Source organism: Tauraco erythrolophus, chromosome 2 (genome assembly GCF_009769465.1).
Source record: "Tauraco erythrolophus isolate bTauEry1 chromosome 2, bTauEry1.pri, whole genome shotgun sequence".
Lineage (NCBI taxonomy): Eukaryota > Metazoa > Chordata > Aves > Musophagiformes > Musophagidae > Tauraco > Tauraco erythrolophus.
Genome location: NC_141466.1, coordinates 21,431,232 through 21,454,915, shown reverse-complemented (window position 1 = coordinate 21,454,915; position 23,684 = coordinate 21,431,232). Strand labels below are relative to the sequence as shown.

Below are 23,684 nucleotides of genomic sequence, written 5' to 3'. Positions count from 1 at the left end.
ATGACAGAATAATGTAACTTTGAAAAGTTTAGGAAAAACAGTCGTACTGCAAATGAAAAGTAGGGTCTAAATATATTCAATTTTATGCTGTGTGAATAGTTCCCTCACTACCTTCCCTCTTTCAGGAAGAATTTTTTCCTATTTTTAGACTTAAATTTTCCAAGTATGTTTTATTAGCTCCTATCTGAAGTATGGCCAGTTGTTCTTAAGTTTACTATTTCCCTTTTTATTGATCATGTGTTCTTCATAAGAATCTTCCAGTTGTGAACCAATGTGAGCAGGCTAGTGGCTACAGTGAGTGCTGTTGAGAAATCTTCTCCGAAAAGACACAGTGATTTTAACAGTTGTGTCCTGTATAGATTCGTAAGCAGCTGATTTTGGGTTTCTTCTGTTATTTCAGTAAGTTTGTTCCTCATGCTTTTCCCAAGAAAAGAAGCTTGTACAATGGAGAGCCTTGCTTTAGTAGGATTTACTTTCTTACTTGGAATGGTTTCCTTGAGGAGAAGGAGAGAGGAGTGGTCTTAGATTTTGGGTTGTTGATATTAACTTACTTTAGTTCACGCTTCTTTCTTGCGCAAAACAGCTGTCTGAGAGTTCAATGAACACAGTTTGTGTAGGTAAAAAAGAAAAAAGCACTTAAATACCAGAATCATCCATTGATTGATAGAGCATTTGAGGCCCTGGAGATCCTTGCTGCAATTTAGTTTCTTTTATCACCCACCATCATCAGTTTTCATGTAGTGCAGTTTCTGCCTGTTCTCCTACTGCTGAGTATCTCCAGATTCCTCTTTGGAGAGGAGATCTGCCTTTGAGGTGGTGGTGAGCTGCTTCACAGGCTTTCTGTCTGACTGATAAATTTTGAACACACATGCCTTGCATCTTCACAGCTGTTCAAGCAGTTCCTGCAGTAGCAAGTGACGTGGACAAACAATTTTTCCAAGATGTCGGTATTCAGAGGAAGGAGGCTTGAAACCCTCAGCTGCATGTCATCAGCCTTCTGCCATAGTACATGAGTACTATGTGCTAAGTACTTGTACATGCTTCTCTGTCCACTCTGATGCAGAAGATTTATAAGCGTTTCCTAATTCAGTTCTTGTGTAAGCTGACTCTGCTGATTTTACAACTTAAATTGTTAGCTGACTTTACCTGAAAGAAATGGGAGAGTCCTCACATGGGGTGTTCGCTTAGCCAAGCGGTCATGCAGTGACTGGGGACAGTTACCTTTTCCACCAGCACTAATGAGGCCAGAAGAGGTCTTTCACTCAATTTAAGGTTGCTTCTGTAGTGTAAGGGCTGCAAAGAATCAGAGCAGATGTCTTCAAACCTTGTGTGAGAGGTATATTCAAATGTTAACCAACTCATTATCACCTTAATGAATTGGGATTTGTTTCCTAAACTCGGTAGGGAATTGCATGCGTATAATTTATTCTGCCTATTCACTATTAAATTTTAATGTCTGTCAGTCATAAGTAAAGTTCTCAGCCCCAGTTGCATATGCTGTACTCTGCTGTGTTTTTTGTTTTACTGAGCATTAAAAAACTACGTACATGTTTGAAATTTATTCTCCTTATTTAGTGTTTAATTTTTTTTTGTCCTTTGTATGGTTACTCCTTTTTTTAGTTAATTCCTTTTGAGATACTAAAATTTAAACTGAATATGACTATGGAAAATTTCATTATAATGCTACATGTTATTGTTTTCAAAATTGTTACAAATCTTTCCGAGATTAATCAAAGATGTAACTCTGTATCACTTTGCCTCCTGTAGTCCAGCCAAACCGAAGAATGTAGAGCTGAACTTTAAAACACCTACAAATCAAGACAGTTTAGAAAGTGAGCAGGATACTCTTGAAAAACCAGTTAATAAAACTAACAGCAACATTGCCAACAAAATTTCCTTGTTTGAAAATAAGTGCGCTAACCAGAGCCAGAGGCCTACTGACATCCTTGCTTCAAAAACCAGTACTGTACCAAGCACGTTTGTTGGCAGAGCAAAACTGAAATTTGGAAAACAACCTAAGGAGGGTGAACAGCTCGATAAAACGTTAAATAAGCAAAGCAGTCGCCAGAAGTTATTTGAGAATGGCATACCAGAGAAAGAAAGCACTGCGGAATTAAAAGGTAAAAACGAAGAAGGCTCTGCCTCTTATGAGGACGTTGGGAAGACCACAGAACTTAAAGTAAAAGCCGCAATATCCCTTTTTAACCAAAGCAGCAAAATTGATGCTGGGAGTGTCTCTCCGAAGCAAGCCGACCCAGAATTAACCACAGCTAAAAAAGAAAGTTCACCTTTTAAACTCTCTTTGCACTCACCTAGTAGAAGTGAAAATACGCAAGAGGCTTCCTACCAAAGAAACAACGCAGGCTCGGAATTCAGCAGAAATGAAGAAAAGATGCTGCCAAACACAGAGGTTTTATCATGTTGCAATGATGATAAATATCCTCTACCGTCTCATCAGGCTTCTAGTTCAGAATTTAAGAAGATGGAAAATGGAGATAAAAAGGAAAAGGCGGGAGATTTGAGCTTTGCAGCACTGCAGTATGATGACAGCAGTCAAGGTAGTATATCGATATCAGAGCACAACATCAATATGCAGAAGAGCCCAGGCAAAACTTGTAATGGATCTGCTGAAGACGATAGCATTTTTGATTCCCCATCCGACATGAAGAAGTTTGCTGAAACGATAAAAAACTTGGACAGCTCGGTTTGTTTACCTCAGAAAAAGAAAAGGTCTAAGCTTCCCAAGTCCCCAGCACCCCACTTCGCAATGCCTCCCATTCATGAAGACAACTTAGAGAAAGTATTTGATCCTAGCGTGTTTACTTTTGGTTTGGGACTGAGGAGGGAAAAAACACAGGACCTGTTACCAGCCCAACAGATTAAAATGCAAAGCCTGGAAACGATAGCCAGAGTCAGGCCCAAGCGTGCATCAACAGAGCAAAGTATCATATTCAAAGCCTTGCAGTCATGTAACAGAGAGGAATCTGCCTTTACTCAGGAAATAAACGGAAAAGAGAACACTGATGCTACAGATGGCGAAATTAAGAGATCCCGACTTGAAAAAAGCTCTCTCTTCTCAAGCTTGCTCTCTTCTACATCTAAAGAAAAGTTTTTTAATCCTTCTGTCACCTCAGTAAATAACACTGCGACTGCTTTTATAACTGACTCCTCAGGGATGCCTCCTTTACAACAGGATGCTTCTGGGCCATTTGGCGTGCCTCAAAAATCGGAGGTAATAAAGATCATTCATGAAATGCAACCATGTAAAATTTTGTCTGCCTGCTGAATGACCGTTAATTTTGATTTTGCAATTCAGTCTCTTTCAGATATGAAGTTTCCAAGTTTTGTGGAGAAGTACGTGCAGGCAGATAGTGCAAACAAAGAACCAAGTTTACAAATGCCCAACTATGGGAACCCTGAGAAAAGTTTTTCCAGCTGGTTAGGGACAAGCAGATATGAATCCAATGTTCCCCCTGGTTTATTAGATGTGGATGTAAGTATTGTGTTGTTTAAAATCTGCCGGGAAAGTTATTCTGCTTTTGTATTTTCTATAGACGATGTGCGTACATTGTTTTGGTTTTTGTTTCCCCTCTTAGGGACGTAGGTAGATTACAAATACATAGAGGTGAACGTAGATATTGTGCCAGTTTCATCTGATGTTGGCTACGTATGAAAATGAGATGGCATATATTAACATGATCATGTTTCTTCATGGTGCCCTTATTTTGAGACTTCACAAATATGAATTGAAAGTGTATGTTTGAATGCATATTTGTACTTGATTTTGTATTATTTTGAAACAAATCTCATGCTAACTTAATTTTTTTTAGTGTGAATTAGTAGAATGCTTTCTGTGAACTTCAGAAAACTTGTGCCTGCTTCTTCTATTGGCAGTAATCTCTCTCCTCTTCCAGCAAGGCATTCAGCCATTACACTGTTAAATGAGTGACAGGGCAAACTGTTTTTTTTTTACTCCTCTGTTTTGTTCCCAGTATGCCCATGCATATGATAGAAAAATATGTATTATTTAAGAATAAGAACTGGATAGTAGTGATTATTGAAAGTGCTGCTACGGTGGCAGGCTGTCCCTTTGATTACGAGTATTCATCATGAGTGAAAGCAGACCTATGTTTTCCCTTCAAGGCAACTTTATTGTAATGTGGGAGAACTTTGTAATTTCTATTTTCAAAATGATGAGCCAATGTCCTGTAGTATCTGCTATTTCTGTTGATACAGATCCTTACTGTTACCTGAGGGGAAAACTATAATCAGGAGATCTAAGAACTGTGGGAAGAAATATGTTCTCCAAAGTTTGATAGCTGCATTAATGTGATCCGTGGAATTGAAGCAGCATATGAGAAGTCTGAGAACTACTTTTCCAAACCTAATGGTTATCTGCCATTACAGTTCTACTAAAAGGGGTGGGGGAGTAGTAAAAATTACTTCTTCACCTTGCAGAAGGAAATCATCTATGCTATTTTGCAATTTTGAGGATGTAGATTCTTCTGTCATGGGAAGATTTTTAGTGTGGAGGTGAAAATTAGGGGAATTATTTGCAGTGGTGTAGACTTATGCTGCCAGTTAAAGATCATAGAATCATAGAATGGTTAGGGTTGGAAGAGACCTCAAAGATCATCTAGTTCCAACCCCTCTGCCATGGGCAGGGAAATCCTCCACTACACCAGGTTGCCCAAAGCCTCATCCAACCTGGTCTTGAACACTTCCAGGAATGGGGCATCCACAGCTTCTCTGGGCAAGCTGTTCCACTGCCTCACCACCCTCAATGTAAAGAATTTCTTTCTTATATCTAACCTAAATCTGCCTTCTTTCAGTTTAAAGCCATTGCCCCTTGTCCTATCACTACACACCCTTGTAAAAAGTCCCTCTCCAAGATGCTTTGTTGCTCTGGATGGTTCTGCTTGGATTTCAAAACCTGAGATTAAAGCTAAATGACTAGTACTGTTTCGGATTTTTTGTTGTTTTTTTTTTGTTTGTTTTGCTGCTTGAACTGTTGTCCCTGAGTGGTTTTACATTTTTCAGTAGAGTGTGGAGGCCTGGTATGGCAAAGGGGTATGTACACACAAAAGACTGCTCTTGAGAGAAGCCCGTTAGGCTCTGTAGGGTTCCAGGACTTCTGCAGCGTGATTGCTGACTCTGAAGTGTCTTGCTCAAGTTAGACAGGAACTGAAAATGTTTGTATGATGTGTATCTACTGTGCCTCTTCCACTGACTAAGGAAATGATGATGCAGTAGTTAATGGGTAATGTGAAGGAAAAGAGTAAGGGCAGCCCAAAACAATTACTTTGACGTTCCTTAAAACACAGAGCAAGTTCTAACTGGAATTGAAGCACAGGCTAAAAAATCAGTCATGCCTCAACGTGTCTTGATGATGTCTACAAAAATCTAATGGTGGTTAGAAACTGTCATGAGACCACTGCCTGCCCCACGTGCTGACTAATATTTTCTCATGAGTTCCTTGCACATGTTGCTTATTATCTTAGGCTGCAACCTATTACGGAGCAGGATCTGTTTGGGTTTTTTTGTTTGTGTGAATGGTTCCTAGAAGAGTGTGACCCTGTCCCAGAATGAGCACTCCTTGCTAGGAAACTGAACGCATAATTGCAGCACTTGATTTGTTCTAAGATGACTTGATGCAACCACAACTTTCTCATATATTCTATATCGTATAATTTACCACTGACTTCAACATTGTTTTAGATTTTGTATACCTCAATATGTTGTATTTGTTGTCAGAATTTTTAGTCTATCACTTATTGCGCAGTCTCATGCTTTTTGAAGAAACCTATCTTGTTACAAGGTATGCAGCACAAAACTGATTATGCTAATTCGTTCATACAGGTACATGCCATCATGCCTCCTCAGTCTTTTCATGTATTCCTGCAAAATTATTTCATACTTTATGGTTACCAGACATTTAAACTTTCATTAATATCTGTATCGTTGTAGAGTATGTACTCTATTAATGCCAGTTTTTTAAGTGGTCTGTTGGTATGAAACTCCTGGAATATATAGGAAGCTGATCAGAAGGATTTTAAAGCATTTCAGGTCTGAGGTTAGTTGCCTTCAGTGAGATGATAATTCAGAGGATTTAAAAAAAAAAAACAAATTGTGTGGATTTGTACATTTGTGGCAATATATTGCTCTTCAGGAGGAAGAAGGAATTGAAGCAGTAAGTAGGTGTAGCTGAAGTGTTATCAACTTTTTACTATTCAGAGTAATTTTTATTTTTATTTTGTTTCACTAGCTCTTTTTTATAGCCAAGTATCTTTATTGAATATGTTTTTGGTTTGAGGGTTTTTTTTTGTAACTTTTCTCTCCCCATTATCTATTAGGCACTTTCAAGAAATGGACAAAGTAAAATAAATCCCAGACCGGGCAAGGTAAGATCAATTTTATTATCTTTACTGTTCGTTTATTATCTTTTAGTTCCTCTAAACTATAGAGTTAAAGCACAGCAAGATAGAATTATGTGTTGTTGGTGTTTGTTTTTGTTTTTAACACAGCTGGTGATATACTGTGAATCAGGCTATCAAAAAAATGGTATTGAAGTTTTTCATGATGTTCCGAATTGCAGTTCTTGGGTTCTGTCACCAACAATTTTAATTAAAGTCATCAGAGGATGGTAAGAGATTAATTTTTACTCTTTATCATTGGTCTATCCAAAAAACTTTTGAAACAGAAGCAGCATTGAATTCACAGTAAGGCTGCCTTGCAAATGGCAGTGTAACGTAGACACCTATGAGCAAGAAACGTGGCATTTTACCTATGCAATAGGAGATTTTACCTATGCAATAAGGAAACTTATTTTGCTGACAAATTGAGTGAGTGTTACCACCTGGAGGTATGCAACATTTCAGCAGGCATACGTGTGATACGAAACAACAGATTCTGTTCAGCTATGCTGCCCTTTGATTTCTTTCTCCCTTATGGGTTCTTGTATAGTGTTTGGATTGGGCTAAAAGGCTAGCAAAGGATTTTAAAGTCAGATCTGGCATGGGTTTGGATGCATGTCAAATTGGACTAATTCCATGTCCAAAGGTATAAGATGGTGCTGTAGAGATAATTGACTGTTTCTCTGCTAAGTCCAGAGGGACTTTTTTTTCTAAAAGCTGGATTGCGTAATAGTACTTCAAAACAAGTTCATCTCCTACATTCCTTGTAGCATTAACAGAACAGCCATTATTAGTGTGGATAGCATGGCAAGTTAAGCTGTGGCCAGGCTATAATACAGTCAAATAGCAGGTTCTCAAAAGTAATGATCTGATAGTAAGCTGCAGAAACAAGGGCTAACTGTGGTAGGAGGTACTGGGAAGCACACTGATTGCTGTTTAGCTTCAGAAAACTGGAATGAAAATCTTTTGATCTGTGTGAACCAAGTTGTGTTTCCCACTATGGACTAGGGGACTGGATTTTTCTCCCCCAGCTTAACTGAGAACTCCAGGGGAGGGTTTTGTATTTGCAGATGGATACAGTTTTTATCTAGTTATATATTCAAACCTGCCGTTAAAAATAAAGTTGCACTTGTCTTCTGAGCAGTCTTATCATCCTTTGGCACATCTGTACCAGCCTGTGTGGAACTCAAGGCTGGTGTTCACAGGATCCAAGTAGCTTGTCTGTTTATACATGACACAGCAGTCTGCAGTGTCAACATTTTCTGACCTACAAATTGGTTCTGATTAGTATCTCATGCAAAAGTCTGGTATTCATAGACAGTAGTCTTGCTGCCCCAAATCATCAGTTTAAAAAGGTGGAGGAGTTTTTGATGAAATTGCAAAGTCAGCAGCAGGCATCTTTATTTTTTATCGTTGCTTTTAAAAGTATCACAGAGACCTGAAATGGCTTGCGTCAGCAGTGTTGGGTGGACAGCTGTATCGGGATGATGAGAAGGATTTGGAAATAATACTACTTGTGAAAGGAGTTGTTAAATGGCAGCATCATTTTTGCAAATCACACTTGATAAAGCACTATTAAAAATGAGAATTTTTTATTTTAAGCTGGATACTCTATGAGAAACCAAATTTTGAAGGCCCCTCTATTCCTCTGGAAGAAGGAGAGCTGGAACTCCAAGACATTTGGGGTGCAGGTACTTCTGAAGAGCAAAATGAATGCCAATCTCTAAAGCCTGCAGTGATTGGTTCAATAAGGCATGTTGTTAAGGCAAGTAATATAAGTAAAGAAAATTTTGTATAGATCTTAATGTTTCATGATGTTTTATACTGCTACAAAGTGTGATTGGTGTATTAGGACACCAAGGAAAAATGTCCCAGAAAGCCATCAGTAATTCCACAGACTCATATTTTCAAAAGATGTGTGTGAGGTTTTTTTTTTTCTTTTCTTTTTTCTTTTTTTCTTCCATATAAACCAAATTTACAGTCAACATAAATTTTAGTGTCAAACACCTAACCTTGTTTGATGCTCAAAAAGTAGCCCTGTATGTGCAGACGTATCAGGGAGTTTCACACGTGGTGTAACAGCCTTCCTACATGCACTTTTAACCTACCATTAAGTCGTTACCTTTGCAGGTTGCCAAAACAAGCATGAGCTATAAAGTTATTTGACTAGAAAAGGAAAAAGGAGTAATATGTATTGCTTGTAACTACAATTCTTGTTTGAATTGCAGTTCTCTTCAAGAATGGCTTGTTTGGTGTTATCTTGGGATTTGATTTGCTAGAGGAGATGTTAACTGATGAAAGAAGGTACATTCCTGCCTAGATGGCAGAAAGTAAACAATGTAAATGCCGATTACAGATTGACTGAGTGTCTTGGTCCAAACACAGACAGGCAAAGTGTCCTAGTTATACTTTTATTATAGGCATCTAATAGCAGTAGTAATTGACAAGAGGGGGAAACAGTTTAAAATAAACAGGTGTTTCAAAACTGATTTAGTTATCCACCTTAATTACAGAACTCGCAGCACAGATTAAGTGATTATGGCAATCTTCATTTTTCCAGGATTACAGAGTTTGCCGAATTGATTTGTATACAGAACCTGAAGGGCTAGGAATCGTGACTTCCTTTTTTGACGACACTGAAGAAACAGGGGTGTTCGGCACCACTCAGAAGACTTGTTCTATCAAAGTACACTGGGGCATGTAAGTGCTTAGTTCTGTATGAACATGTACTGCTATGGAAGGAATTTGTTTTAAACCATGGGTTACACCTATCAGACATGCAAGCAGGCTGTATTTGTTCTAGTTCTATGTTTTAGTAGTATTCGTTGACTGTAGCGTTAGTACATCATTGTAATGCTTCACCCTCAGAGAGGCTGACCTCTGGAAATATTTTGTTACAGCCAGTTTTTCTTCTGCTTGCATGTAGTAAAGGCAGAGTAACCCTTGTGTGTTTGTAGCAAAGGAATGAGTTTGCCTCTCCTGCTCTTTCTTATTCAGGCAAACTTGCCATAAAAGAGAGTGGGGGGGATGAACTGTTGTATTAAGACCACATTTTCTACTGGCTTTCCTCTAAACTTGGAATCATTGTCCTAAAAGAGGAAAATTTTCAAGCCATTGTGTTACAAAATAAGGGTTAGTGTCATGCGTGGACTTTGGAAAGCATTCTTGTGTTTCACAGTGCATTTTAATCAGTGTTTTCATGGTGGTGTTTAGGACATGTATGTTACATCACCTGACAATATCTAGCTATCTGAGTTAGCGGTGTAAGGTATGTCATGAACTGCGCAAGCTTTCATGAGAAAGGAGACCTCTAAGGAACAATCCAGATACTGTACCAATGGTAGTTTGATAACTTGATGAAAAAACTTGTAAATCGGTACTGAAAATATGCCACACACTGGTACTGGGAAAAGTATGCAGAAGAGGGAGTCTGCTTTCAGAAAAAGTGAGAGAGTGGAACCACTTTCAATGACGTTGCCCAGAGAAGCTGTGGATGCCCCATGCCTGGAAGTGTTCAAGGCCAGGTTGGATGAGGCTTTGGGCAACCTGGTGTAGTGGAAGGTGTCCCTGCCTGTGGCAGGGGGGTTGGAACTAGATGATCTTTGAGGTCCCTTCCAACCCAAACCGTTCTATGATTCTATGTTGGGTCCTGCAAAACATTTTACAGGGTGTACAGACCTTGGTTGTTACCTGTTGGCTGTGTTGTGTTTGGGCACTGATAGCATTTGCCTTGCTGCCCAACTAAAGACAAGTGCTACATACCACTGCAGAGATGTATTTAAATATGCCACATGATGGATGGGGCATTTTAGTTGTTAGGTAAAGGGTATTTTATCTGATTAAATCTTTACACCTTGATTTGGGGAAAAAATGAAGCACTTGGGTATCCAGAGAAATTTTAAGATGTCCAAGTAGCTGGCTGTCTGACAGGAGGTTGTTTCTGTTCAACTGCAAGCGTAATCCAAATTACACGTCTGCCAAGAGTAATGAAATCAGATGTGTTATTTGGAGGTTGATTATTAATTGACTTTACCTACCTCTCTACTTAATTTCTGTCCCTTACTTAAAAGCATTCTGCGAATAGTGAAATGACAAAATTTTCTGAAAGAAAGCAGAGTCTGTGCACATCTCTCAGGCTGGTCCTTATTTTGCATCAGTGTGGCAGTGGTTTTTGCACTGTATCTGTGTAAACTCTTACAGTCTTAATTTCTGTCTGTTGTGTTTGGATCCCTTGAGGGAAGGCAGACTAATATTTACACCAGGAAGCAAAACAGACATTTGAAAAACAATCTTTCTCAGATGTCATTTCGTTAGTCCAGTGTAGAAAGAAGTCACTTCTGCCAATCGCTTGCATGAGAAATTCAGTGAATGGTTGCTGCTTTTTTGCATGTTGCAAGGTTTTTTCTTTCCTGTAGTTCACAGGCATAACATAATTCATTGTATTGGCAGTTGAGCTGTGGTTCTGAGTCACCTTACCATGTGGGTGTGGTTCTATCTTCCTAAGGTTTCCCCGTGTTCATGCTTAACTGTTTACTAAAAGCTGCCAACAAAAATGAGTCAATGCACCTTTATCTTCAGACTGTATTGTCTCCTTGGTCTTCCATGTGTTCAGATTCTTGCAGTGAAGTTGAGGGCTTACTGAGCAGTGCAACTACAGGACACACAATATATCAAACAGTCGGCTATAGACAGTAATAAAACCAAAGCTCCTTGTTTGTTTCTTGGAACCGTGTGTCTGCCATGAAACTATACCAACTTGTGCCAGTTTACATCATCTTGGAATCTGCCTTTTAAGCCTTGATAGAGTGATCAATTATTTTAACATCTTTCTGGTATCACCAGATTTATAAATTATTATCCTTACATGAGTAAAGGGTTGGCTGCATAAAGTGCTGCTGTTTAGCATGTGCTTTATACTGCTCCATACTGCACTTCTGAGAGATCAGTAAATTTAACTGGAAGAAATACATTGCCATCCTCATGCAGAGATCAGCAGTATGTTTCTTTGTTTTTAGTAAGCGATTACTTGCTAAGGTTTTCTTGAAAAAGCTTTGAAAAACTACTGTTGCTGTTCCAATCAGGAATTTTGAAAGTTATGTCTTTCAAAGCAGATTTACTAGCAGATACAAACCACAAGGAAGTAGGTTTCTAAGGAGTTCTCAGGTTTTTCTACATATTAGTAAACAACACAAGTTCAGAATTCTCTGTTTTCTCTATTGAAAAGATTTTGCAACAAATCCAAGTCTAGGTTAGTAGAAATCTTTCAACTTGAAAATTGGTTCTACGTATTTTAAAACTATTCTAAAAATAATACAGAGTAACCTTAAATCTTGAAACTTTAGTCTAAAACTCGAGTTACCCTCAGATAAGACAGAGTCAAATTCTTTCATTATACTGATTTTTCTTTGTAGCCTGTTCAAACAAAAAACCTGCATTATTGGTGGTTCCTGCACAGGCACAGAAGTTTGCCATTATGCCAGCTTGTACTTGACAGTTTTGATGGTAGAGAAACAAAGTTTTTATTAAGGTTACAATGATGTCTTTTCTAAAGTAAGCATGTTGTCTTGTTCTTTACTGATCAGAAATGTTTGTTCTGGCGTTTTTATCTTTTGTTTTCCTCCTCCTGTCCCTCCACCTTTAGATGGCTAATATATGAAGAACCTGGTTTCCAGGGAGTCCCTTTAATGTTGGAGCCTGGTGAATATCCTAATTTAGCGTTCTGGGAGAAGAAGGAAGCCTATATTAGGTCCATGAGGCCCTTGAAAATGGTAAAATTCTGTTATTACTTGCTAGTTACATGACACATGTTTTTGTGTTAGAAATAATGTTTTAAGGTGGCTAGATTTTTTAAAGACTCACAAAAATGTAGCTCTTCAAAAGCCAAAATTTTTAGTTTATAAAATTCTTGAACTTTCAATGTTTCCTTGCATCCATTTCTGCCTTTAATCTACCTTCTTATTTTCACTTGTGTTCTTCCAAGAGGGTTTCATCTTAATTCTGTCTTTTTGTGAAGAGTCGATGACTCTTACAGTTGCCTATAAGTTGTCTAACTATAGACAACTTATTTTTTTCTTCTTTTTTTTTTTTTTTTTTAACAGGGTGGTCGCAAAGTTGAATTCAGTGGAGAGCCAAAGGTAAAAGTCAGTGTTTATTTGATTGTCCAAAGGTATTTCATAACACATGAACTACACATGGGTGGATAAATATGTCTTGATCATGTACCAACTAGTGATGGTTTAGTGGCTGGTCCTACTATATGTGACCACACCATGAAACTGCAATTCTGTCACATTTATGCATCCATCACATACATATATGATAGTATTGACAGCTATCTGGATAATGCAGATGGGTAATGCACATTCAAGCTCTCATGCTGCATCTCCAAGGGAAAGACCTCTTGAAGAGGACACAGAGATCCCACTAATTAGTTTAATAATCTTGCCTTCTCCCTCTATGTGCTCATGTGAAAGAAACTGACTGTTGTCAGAATTTATTACGCTCTCTGCAACTTTTCTTTTACTGCATTTCTGCTACAGGTAATCGTTTATGAGAAGCCTTTCTTTGAAGGAAGACATGTGGAAATAGAATCAGACATCTTTATGCTTGGTGACAAGGAATCAGCAGAAAAGACAAGACTTCCACTTACATCGGTGGGATCCATGAAAGTACTGGGAGGAGTGTAAGTGTGGGAAAACATCTGCAGTATTTCACCTTCAGCTGAAGTAGTAACTCCATAGACTGGAAATTGCAGTGGACAAATTCAGTACCCATTTATTTTCTCTGTTTTCCTAAGTTTTGGGTTTAGATGTATGTCTGGGCTAAATTTGCAAATATTCACAGCAAAAGAAAAAAATTTCACAAATCTGTATCTGTTCCGTAACAACACAGAGTGACAGTTGTCCATTTTCATATGCAGACTCTTGTTGTTGTTGTTGTTGTTGTTTAGTTGGGTTGCTTATGAGAAGCCTGGATTCGAAGGCCACCAGTACTTGCTGGAAGAAGGAGCATATCGGGATTGGACAGACTGGGGCGGCTATGATGAAAAGTTGCAGTCGCTGCGACCGATTGTTGGTGTAAGTTCCAAGAACATGCATTGGGCATCTCCTGAGTGCATCATGTTGCAGTTTCCTTATGATGCTTCTCTTTCTTTTAACAGGACTTCACAAGCTCCCATATGATAATGTACAGTGAAAAAGACTTTGGATCAAAGGGTTCCAATATTAATGTGTTAGGAATTATTTCCAATTTGAAAGACACTGGATATGGGCTGAGGACACAGTCTATAAATGTGCTAAGTGGCGTGTAAGTGATGTTTTTAATCACTGTTTAATTTTAAATGCTTAATTTGAAATTTTAGAGTTTGATAGTATTTGCAGATGTTTTTTCAGCAGTCTTACTTCTAATGTCTGTGTGGAGTCTTCAGATAAAATTTTCTGCCCTTGACTGCAGAATGTGAAAAGTAAAGCTCACTAGTTTTGTGAATATGTGCAGAATATTGGTTTTCTTCTCATGATAAGATCAGATGGTCCCAGGAAGTGTTGGCTTCGTGATGAAGTATGAAAGTAAATGAGATGACATTTCATCAGAGGTTGAAATAGCTTGTTCTCGTGGCTGCATTTTTTTTAAGTGTTTCAACAGCAAAATTGTTATGGAACTGATTTCCAGTTTTGAAACTAATATCCTGACTTCTTGTGTTTGACCAGAGGCAAATTCCTTACTCTTTCTCTCAGTTGTGTGTAAAATGGAGATAACTCTTACTACGCTCACTAATACAGTCTGATACTAAGGAGACTTTAACTGTTCTGAAAAGCAACATTGCTTTTGCAGTGAATCCTGTAGGTTAATAGTGTTTTAGTACCATGATGTTGTTTTTTATTGTTTGGTTGTGGTTTTTTAACACAGTGGATCCCAAAACTTTGCATTGGCATGAGCATTAACAACTCTTACTCTTTGTGCCACATGTGTTGTCACACACAGTTGATAAGTTGATAGACTTTGCTGTTTGATTTGTTCAGTACATCAATTGTAGATTGAGTTTCACAGTCTGCATCAAGGTATTTTGGAAAACAAACAAGTATTAGCAATCATATCTCCAAATTTACAAAATTCCTTAAATTAGTAGAACCAAAAGAGTAAGAGACATACAGCCTGGTATGCAGGTGACTTGCTGAAAGCTCTGCCTTACCCAGCCGCACCCTAAATCTTTCTGTGTGTTAGATATGTGTGATATCTCTGCAAGTTTTGTCTGGATAAAGATTGCAGAATTAAGCTCAGTGCATTCCAGAAAAATGCTTTTAATTTGTGTATGAATATGGTGCAACAGCAGGTTTTTTCTCTGCTAGTGACCTTTGAAGCCACTGTGCCCTTTTGTCTTCTGTAGTATGCAAGGGAGACTCATGGGAAAGAGTCACCTCTGAAGGTTGGGAAACAAATTGTGGGTTACCTATCACACCCTTTGTGTAGTTGTTCTAGTAAATGCCTATTGCAGCTGAGATAGGAATCATACTTGAGTTTGAGTATTCTAGTAATTAAGAGTGACTCTAATACTCTGATGGTAAAGACGGCCAGAAGTCCATGGGACAAGAGGGGTTTTTTGTAATGAGTCTGCTACGGCTCCTGTAACCTCACCTTGTAGTCTCTTGAAACGTAATTTGTAGCAATAAGCTTTTAAAAAATTAGGTGCATTGTTCGCAACAGGTGAGTAGCACTCAACTTTAACAGTGTTGTACAACCCTTTTCTTTCCAAAGAGGTTGTGAGTCTTCTGGGGGTTTTGTGCTGTTTTTCATACTAAATGCTAATGTGTGTCAGAAGGGTTGAATGAATCACATTAAGTCATGCTTGATAATAAAATGCTGTATTTTAAGTGTTAAGTAACTGTTCAGGTAGAAAATTTTTTTATCTTTCCTTCCAAGAAATCAATCATAGAGCAATGAATAATCCATTGAGCAATTTCCTGAGCTGTTTAGACTGTAATGTATATGATGTCATAGTGAACTGTGACAGATTCAGTAAAAACTTGTCATAATATTTCAGAGTAACCTTCCTGGTATCATACTGAAAATATTTCATTAAAAAAAAAAAGTCAAAAATGTAAGAAGCCCTGAACCTTTCATAGCAATTTTTTAACTACAGGTATCTGGGGTAAGCAGTTATAGCAGTAACAGATAACAGATAATCTGTATTTCTCATGTAATTAATTTGATTGCTCTGTAATTTAAAGGGTATATCAAAGAAAAGAAAGCCTGACACTGCAGAGCACAGATACAACTGAACAAGTTCTATGCTAAACTGCATCTCTAAACTGTATGCTGAAGAGAGCTCAGCTCTGCATTTGGGGAGTGAATATTCCATTTTGGGGTAATTGAGCACTAGCTGCATTAAAACTTTCAGCTATTGTGTTTCCGGAGAATATTTCCAAGCAATATTTTAATGTCTTTGCTAAATCAACTGTAAAGATATACCCGCCCCCCCCCCCCCCCCCCCCAAAAAAAAAAAAAAATATCCTAAGGTGATGAGGACTGACTTCTTCAAAAATGAAAACGTTTTGCTCTTGAGCATTCTTCAGAGATTGGCAAAGCATAAAATCCAGAATATTTTATTCTTCTGCCATTGGGGCTGCAGAAAGCAATCCAGGCTGTCTGAAAATAGGAGAGGCCTTTCTTCTTTTAAATAGGGTTTGATCTTTACCTCCAAATTGGCAGAATTTTAAGTAGTGGAAAATGGAAGTATTTACTAGCAGCAGGTAACACCCTTTACAAGTTTAAGCAAGTGCTAAAATCAACTGTTGTACAATTTTGTTTTCCTCTCTGCTTTAATAACTCCTCAAGCTTATGTTTAATAGTGATCAAAATCACAAGAATTGCATGGTTGAAATGTGCCTTTTCTTTATCCATAAACATACCAAACTTTTGCCAAAAAATACTGCAATAGCCCCTGTCTTTTAGTTGATCCTTTTTGAACTTGGTGGAAGAGCTTCTCCAGTTGTTTGATTTTGAGTTTGGTTTTTTTTTTTTTTACGTAGGCGTTTGTTTTACTGTGGTCCTGTAATCAGCCTGGTTTTCCCCTAATTTTCAAGTAATTAGTCCACAGTGCAGATTTGGCTGCTTCTAGTGTATGTATGGATAGTGATATTAAGGAAATAATTAGGTGACTAATAGTTCATATACGGGAGCTAGAATGTAATAAATTTAATTTAAATGTAATGTTACTTGGGATGGTAACATGGGTGAAACTAAAGAGACATAAGGTACAAGAACAAACCTCCACTGGGAGCTGAAAAGGGCAAGAGCCTGTGGGTACCCCATGGGAGAACATTTCAACCAAAGCCTCCATGTCCCTCCATCTCTGAACTCAGCTGAACTGACGTTGGAAAGAACCTTTCAGGGACTCATGAAATTAAAGTTCACAGGTCCCTGGGATACTAGGAATCACAAGCACAAAAGAGTATGGTAAAGAACCTGTTTTCTCTCTTTCCTATAAACAGAATTTTATTACCTCTTCCTCTTTGTTAATCATGCTAGAAATCTGCAAGTGCCAGTTAACTTCTTGGGCCTTCCTGGGCTATCTGCTTAGCTTGTATAGACCAATTTAAACCCATTGTCTCCATGTGGTATTTCAGCTTTATGGATTGAGGATTCTGTTTCAGACCTGAAGGAGTGCTGCTGTGCCTGAAAGCTTACTTTTTACAAGCATGGCATTTAGTTTAATGAAGGTGTTGCCATTTCTTCAGTAGCTGAGAGAGAAGGTCCTTCTTAGCACTCCAGGTGGTCTGTCCTATCCCAAGATGAGTCTGTCCGTGCAAAAAGGGGGATTACCTCTCTTGGCTAAATTTACAAAGAGCATACATGATGAGAAATGGCCAATGTTTTAAAAGATAAAGTTAGATGAGATGAATCCTGGGCTAACCATAGGCAAAGCTGAGTTTTGGTAAGTTATTTGTCACTGGGTTCTTTTCTTGGCCATTATTCCAGATTCTGTTTGGAGCTGCGCTTCCTAAACATCACATATAGAAAGCATTGGGGAAAGATACTGTGTGTGTAATAGTACTAACAATATATAAATGATGCTTTTCTCTACATCTTTGGTTCCAGGGCATGGATGGTGCAGAGTAGTGAATGTCACCAGCACCACCCTGCCAGCAACCTGGGATGAGACTGTTGCTCAGCCTAAGGAAGGCAGTTTGTAGGGCTGGGGGTTACAAAAACTGTTCTGTTAGGAGAACTCACTCCCTGTGGGGCAGGGTAGTTGTTGCCATGCTGCAGAGCAGTTCTTCAGTTTGTGTAGTGCCTGGCAGCTGGGATGTGTTTCTCTTGCTCAGATATGGAGGCAATGTCTTGCTCTCCAGGCCTTTCTTTGTGTTAGTCAGAAGTTGGATTAAGGCAGTGCTCCATCCTAAGGATAGTCTTGAGGTCTGACAGGTTTAGCTGGTACTGAATTCAGCTGCCTGTCCTTGATGTTGTTGTTACTACTCTCAGCAGCTTGTATAGGCTTCTGAATGAAGTGGAAAAGCACAAGTATTTGATCGATAAGTCCTGACTCTAGAAACTCTCTGACTGCATAGACTGACTTGCATGGGAAATTGGTACTTCACTTATTTAAATCCCATTGATTTCAACATAAACGTGTGCTTTAAGTGAGATATGTTGATTACTTCTGTATTCAGGCTTCTTTTTAGATGGGGAAAACAAAATAACTGCTATCAAGACGTTCTTAGGAGGCAACTGGCATGTCCTATCAGTCACTTAATATCAGAAACACTTGTTTACATAGATGTCAATCCAGTTAAACTGTTGTGCACTGTAGTTATACCCTGGCATTTGTGCACTGAAAAAATCTAATGAACATCTGCTGAAGAAATTAGTTAAGGAAACCTCATTTTCTCAGCTTTTGGTATATGTGGTATACAGGTATAGACACACCTGAGACATTTGAACTGTCTGCTCGATTTATTGTACATACCAATGTCTCTTTGATGAATTGCAATGAGGTGATTTTGAAATGTGCCTTGAAATATGCCTTAAGTAATTAGTGCATAACGAGTTGGAATAATTGATTATATCTGAGGCAAACCAAGAGATGTGAATAGTGATAAATGTGAATCACTATATGAGCGTTTGCTATGGACAAATATTACAAAGTTCATACTCTCAGCACATACATGTTGATGCAGCTTTATTTCAGTTTGAAGCTATCCCACTTCTTATATCTGCGGAGACTCTGGCATTTATTCTTGGAATAAAACTGCACCTTAATAGAGCCCAGTTGCTCGACACATGTAGATCATTTTATGGTGAATTTAAATGGTGAGAGTTAGCCTCCACTGCAAACTATAAGTTCCGTATCATTTTACTGCTTTATGATGTGAAATTTTTTGTTAATGTTGAAACTCTCTAAGAAGACTGCACTGAAAGTGAGTTTTGGCGTAACCGAGCATAGCATACACTCGTTATGCAACCCGTTGGCTAAAATTAAAAGACGGTTGACTATGAGTAGAAGATTATCTTGTAGAACCAGGAACCAGCAAGATGTCCTGATCCCTGCGTAATTACAATGAATGAAACTCAGCTGTTATGTGTTCAGTTCTAATATCAGCACTCAAAAAAAGCCCCAAACAAACAAAAGAAAAAGACTGAGTTTAAAAAAGAGCCAGAATGTAATTATGGGAAAGTTTGGGAAGTCTAGCAGTGAAAGGCAACAGAAGTTATGCAGGTTATCACAAAACCAAAGGTAGTGCCAATGAGGGAATGCTTTATCTGGGCTTTCCGTATGGAGCCAGGGTTAGAAGAACACCGTAATAGAAGGTTTATTGAATGTGGAAGTCTATGCATAGCAAGACTAGCTGATACCAGATACTTCAGACTAGAAATAAAGCTCTGCAGAGGTATTTGAACATTGGAGAGATGTATGTAGTGATTTGGTTGCTTTTTTAATACTTCACGTTTTGTTTCTTGAAAGCTGAGTGTCTTTCAAAAAGGCTTATTCTGACTGAGACAGAAGTTATGGGCTTGATGCAGAAATCTGAGTTTGTGGCCTGTGTCAGGCATGAGATCTGACTGAGTAGTCATAATGATGTCTTTAAATTTAAATACATTAATCTGATCAAATTTGTCATGGTTTTAATGCTTAACTTTCAAGGATGTTCTTCCTGCTGATGTCTGTGATTCCTAGAGGGAACAGCCTGCTCTTATTAGCATGTTAGCATTAGCAAAGACTGTTGTTGCAACTCAGCTTTCTGTTGAGGTGTGTTTGCTTAAACACAACTGAACTGTGGGTATAGGCAACATTAAAAATCAGCATTCCTATCTTTGCTGCCCAGATGACTCTGAAAGTAAGTTTTATCCAAAAAAATGTATTCTGGTATCTGTCTGTTTTTCTAGAGAAGAACTTGATCGAGATAAAACAATAGAATTGTTCTTACTGGAGACAGCTTTTAGGATATTTAGCAGATGATGTATTTGAACTTGTAGTCTGCTGTAGCTTATTCACTCTGATTCATATCGACATAGTAGGGTGAATGGAAGTGAAATTTGCCAGAGTTTTGGAATATCAGATACACGGGTTTGTTTAAGGTTTTAATAGAATCACAGTTCGGCACTTGAGGGGAGAAATTTTTTATTTGTTCTTACACTAAGACAGTAATGAATATATACATCTGTATTTTGGAAAAACAGTGTGACTTCTACTCGTCATCCTCTTCTTCTGTCTCCCCTAGGTGGGTGGCTTATGAGAATCCAGAGTTTACGGGGGAGCAGTATATACTGGCTAAAGGGCTATATCCCAGCATTGAGGCATGGGGGGGAAAGAATTGCAAAATATCTTCAGTTCAACCTATCATTAAGGTAAGGAGTTCATTTTATATTTGTTTTGCAAGTTTCTCTGAAGTATTTAGAACTATACTTTTCCTCTCAAATCCAGTTTATTTACATTCTTTAAACAATAATAGTAAACTTTTGTATGTTTGTTATTTTATCACTGTTTAAAATCTTTTTTTTTTTTTTTTTCCCCTCCAAACTTTTGCAGGATATTGTTGGAAGTGAAAGGAGCAAAGTCAAGGTAAGATACTTCTCTAAGTGCCTGAAACATACTGTGTAGTGTCTGTAACATGTATAAATAAAGAAATGGCTTTTTGACTACTGTGAACACCCAGGTATTTGCACAGATGGTTGACTAGTCAGACAAAGAGTGAGAACTGTAGGTGAAGGAAGGCTGCTTTCCAAACCTCTCCAGTAAGGCACGTTAAGACCCAAGGAAGGTGGGATTTAATACACAGCTGCCATTCAGGGCACAGGCAATGTTTTGGTTCAGCAAATGCTGTTTTGGGGTATCGGTGATTGTTCTGAGGAGCTGAAGCTCATAGCCCTCTATGCAGAGGCGCAGGTACCTGGAGTCTGTTGTTGAGGCGAGGGCTCTGCAGGTTCGATGACGTTGTTCATGGTACAGTTGTGACTTAATTCCCTTTGAACCTAGTTCTTTGGTTAACAGTTCTGCTAATGGTGGTTGCAATAGAAGGGAATCTGGTTCATTCACAAATACTGCTGAGTTGTGCTTAAAAGTTTATGCCATCTTTGTCAATAACTAAGAGAAGGAAATGGCAGGGAGAACTTGTCTGTTCAGTGAGTTAATATACTTTTACATTGGACTGTCTTCTGTGTGCAAGTACTAATACGTAGTTCTGACAGTGAGACTAATGGGTGACTTTTTTCATCCTTTCGTATTCTGAACCTTTTCATGTTTGCCCCTGTACAAAGTTACTTTTATTTTCATTTCAGTCAAAATGGTGAGCGTGTCATGGAACTGAAAACTAGGGAGAAAAGTCTTAGCTGTCTTGTTCTGCATTCTTGATTAGTAGCCTGCCTCACTGGGAATCTCCTGCATAGGGATAATGTATAAACTATGGGGAATAAAAATCTCAAGGCTGGTTGTTTTCAGCTGTGTGCATGAAAAAATATTCACATCTATATATTATGTGCCTATGAAGACTTTATCCTAAGGAAACAAAGAAGTAATGGCTTGTAGTCAACAGACTGCCTCCCTCGTCAGCATGTTCCTCTTTGGAGAACGCTGTGCGTGCCCACACTTGTATCTCTGTTAAGAGTGAATAAAGCTGGTAGGCATGTGATAATGTGAATGACTTCTGTGTGATCAGGGTTAATTATCCTGTAACCAAATTAGCAGGTTTGCTGCTTAGAATCTTTTTTTCTTTTTAAAAAGAACAAAAAGACTCTGGGTGACGTTTCTTTGTTATCCTCCAGCAGAGAAAGAACAACTGACATGACTGTAACTATAGCTGAACAGGCTCATAAAGCCTGTCTACCCTGGGAATATATACCATGCCTGTTGGCATGCTGTCTGAGTACGATTATGCACCCTTTATGTTCTGAGAGACAGATAGTTTTCATTTAGTGGGAAGAGTATGTATTTTTGGAGATTAAATGGATTTATAATCTAAACCAAAACTGTTTATGGCCCTTTACTAGGGATGTGCCTATTATGATCATTCTGTGGGAATTTAAAAATCTTCTCCAGCAGATAGTCCAAGGAGCTATCTTTGTTAGTGTTGTTTTAATTATTTTGTATGTTATTGAGTGATGTACAGTCAGAAGTACTTTTTGTTACTGTTACTTTACGCACTTGAACAAGGATTGCAACACTGAAGAGGTAACAAAAAAAATATGTGTAACTGAGGAAGTCTGGGTGTTTTATGTTATGTTTTAGTCTAGTTATAGAAGTATTGGTAGAGAGCTGTTACCAAAGGTTGAAGAATGAATTGGTTTTAAATATGTTTATAACTTTTTAAAGGTCCAGTTATTTTCAGAGCCTGAATTCAAGGGTAACTGCCAAATGTTGGAAAAAAACACAAGATGTATTGATTCATTTGCTGTGAAGTCTTCAAAAGTTTTAGATGGGAGGTAAGTTATATCGAATGAATATTGCAAAATCACTAAAATGGTAAAAGTTTTAAAAAATCAACCAGCTTTCTAACACCTGAAGTGGTTTGACATATGAGGACTTAGAGAGCAATGCTTTGTAGTTTACACATCAATCTTTAGCTTGTCAGGACAAAACATTGTAAAAAATGTTTCTTTCAGTAGCTCTTGCTAAAGACTGAGAAACACTAGCATCATTTTACTTGCGCAGAATTCTTAAGAGGCAATTTCTTCTCCTCCTTCCTCCTGCAGCTGCATAGTGTATGACCAGGAAGAATTCTCCGGTAACCAGTATGTGTTAGAAGAAGGAATCTATCCTGATCTGATGTCAATGGGTTGTTCACCTCAAGCAGTTCTAAAATCTTTACGAATTATAAATATTGTAAGTAAAGCTGTTAGAAATATTGTAAAGATAAGTACACTGATGACTCTGACCTCCCCGTTTTTTGCAACAGTAAAAATGCTAGGAATGCACAGACAACAGAGGAGTGCTTTTTGGGTTTGGTTTTTTTTTGGTTTTTTTTTTTTTTGTATGCAGCAGTTAAATGTCCTAGCTGCAGTCAGGTTTTTTTGACCTCTGTGCTGTTTTTGCAAAGGAGAGGACATCATAGAAGCAGCTGCCTGGCATCACTGTTCTTAATAACAGCTTATAAAAGGACTTCTGTAAAAAGCGTCGGGGATGTATGATTCTACGATAAGTTATTTCCCCTTAGGAGAGACCACTTAAGAGTGGGTTGAGAAATGTCAGAAGCACAGTGTGAAGAAACGTCTATACTGTGGACCTTGTTTTTTATGCATATTAAAAAAGCAGACTTAACTAAGCAACTTTGCATGAAATACATGTAATTATAAAACACTGTTGCTATCATCAGGGAAATGCAATTTGAGTTAATCACAAAATAATGCACCCTTCTAGATAAAGTGCAGCAACACCCAATGCCATTTGGCAAAATCAGACAGTGTTTTTATGTGTTGTGGATACAAACTAAACAACATTTACATATTTTGTAACTCATCAGTGGTGAGGAACGAGTTTGCTCAAGCCTAAAACCAATCATTATGATGGATCACATATGGAATCTGCAAGTATCTTTTAAGATCAAAGTAATTACTAGCAAAATGTGGTCAACAATCCAGGAACTTACGGCAATATGAAGAGATGGTGCTCATTTTAAAAAAGGAGGCGTACCCTGTTGACTCTCTTCTTTGAATTTGGCAACTTTATTGCACTCCTGTAATTTTGGTAACCGGTCAGTGATGTAGCAGTTGATGAAGGAGAACTAAAATGTGTCATCCTCTTTCATGTCTCTGGAGCATTTTGATGTACAGTGTAAACAAACA

General features: G+C 38.2%; 1 protein-coding gene across 1 annotated transcript in view; it reads left to right on the top strand.

The window, feature by feature from the left end:
• The window catches only part of CRYBG1 (crystallin beta-gamma domain containing 1), a 104,089-nt gene that overhangs the window by 68,414 nt on the left and 11,991 nt on the right, over positions 1-23,684 (top strand). Inside the window, exons 4-18 of the mRNA XM_086608144.1 lie at positions 1,768-3,232; positions 3,317-3,493; positions 6,354-6,401; positions 6,525-6,643; positions 8,016-8,178; positions 8,974-9,113; positions 12,055-12,181; positions 12,512-12,547; positions 12,953-13,095; positions 13,363-13,489; positions 13,573-13,718; positions 20,129-20,255; positions 20,437-20,469; positions 22,216-22,325; positions 22,596-22,725. Of these exons, the coding sequence (XP_086464270.1) occupies positions 1,768-3,232; positions 3,317-3,493; positions 6,354-6,401; positions 6,525-6,643; positions 8,016-8,178; positions 8,974-9,113; positions 12,055-12,181; positions 12,512-12,547; positions 12,953-13,095; positions 13,363-13,489; positions 13,573-13,718; positions 20,129-20,255; positions 20,437-20,469; positions 22,216-22,325; positions 22,596-22,725 (3,091 nt within the window). The remainder of the gene's footprint in view (positions 1-1,767; positions 3,233-3,316; positions 3,494-6,353; positions 6,402-6,524; positions 6,644-8,015; positions 8,179-8,973; positions 9,114-12,054; positions 12,182-12,511; positions 12,548-12,952; positions 13,096-13,362; positions 13,490-13,572; positions 13,719-20,128; positions 20,256-20,436; positions 20,470-22,215; positions 22,326-22,595; positions 22,726-23,684) is intronic.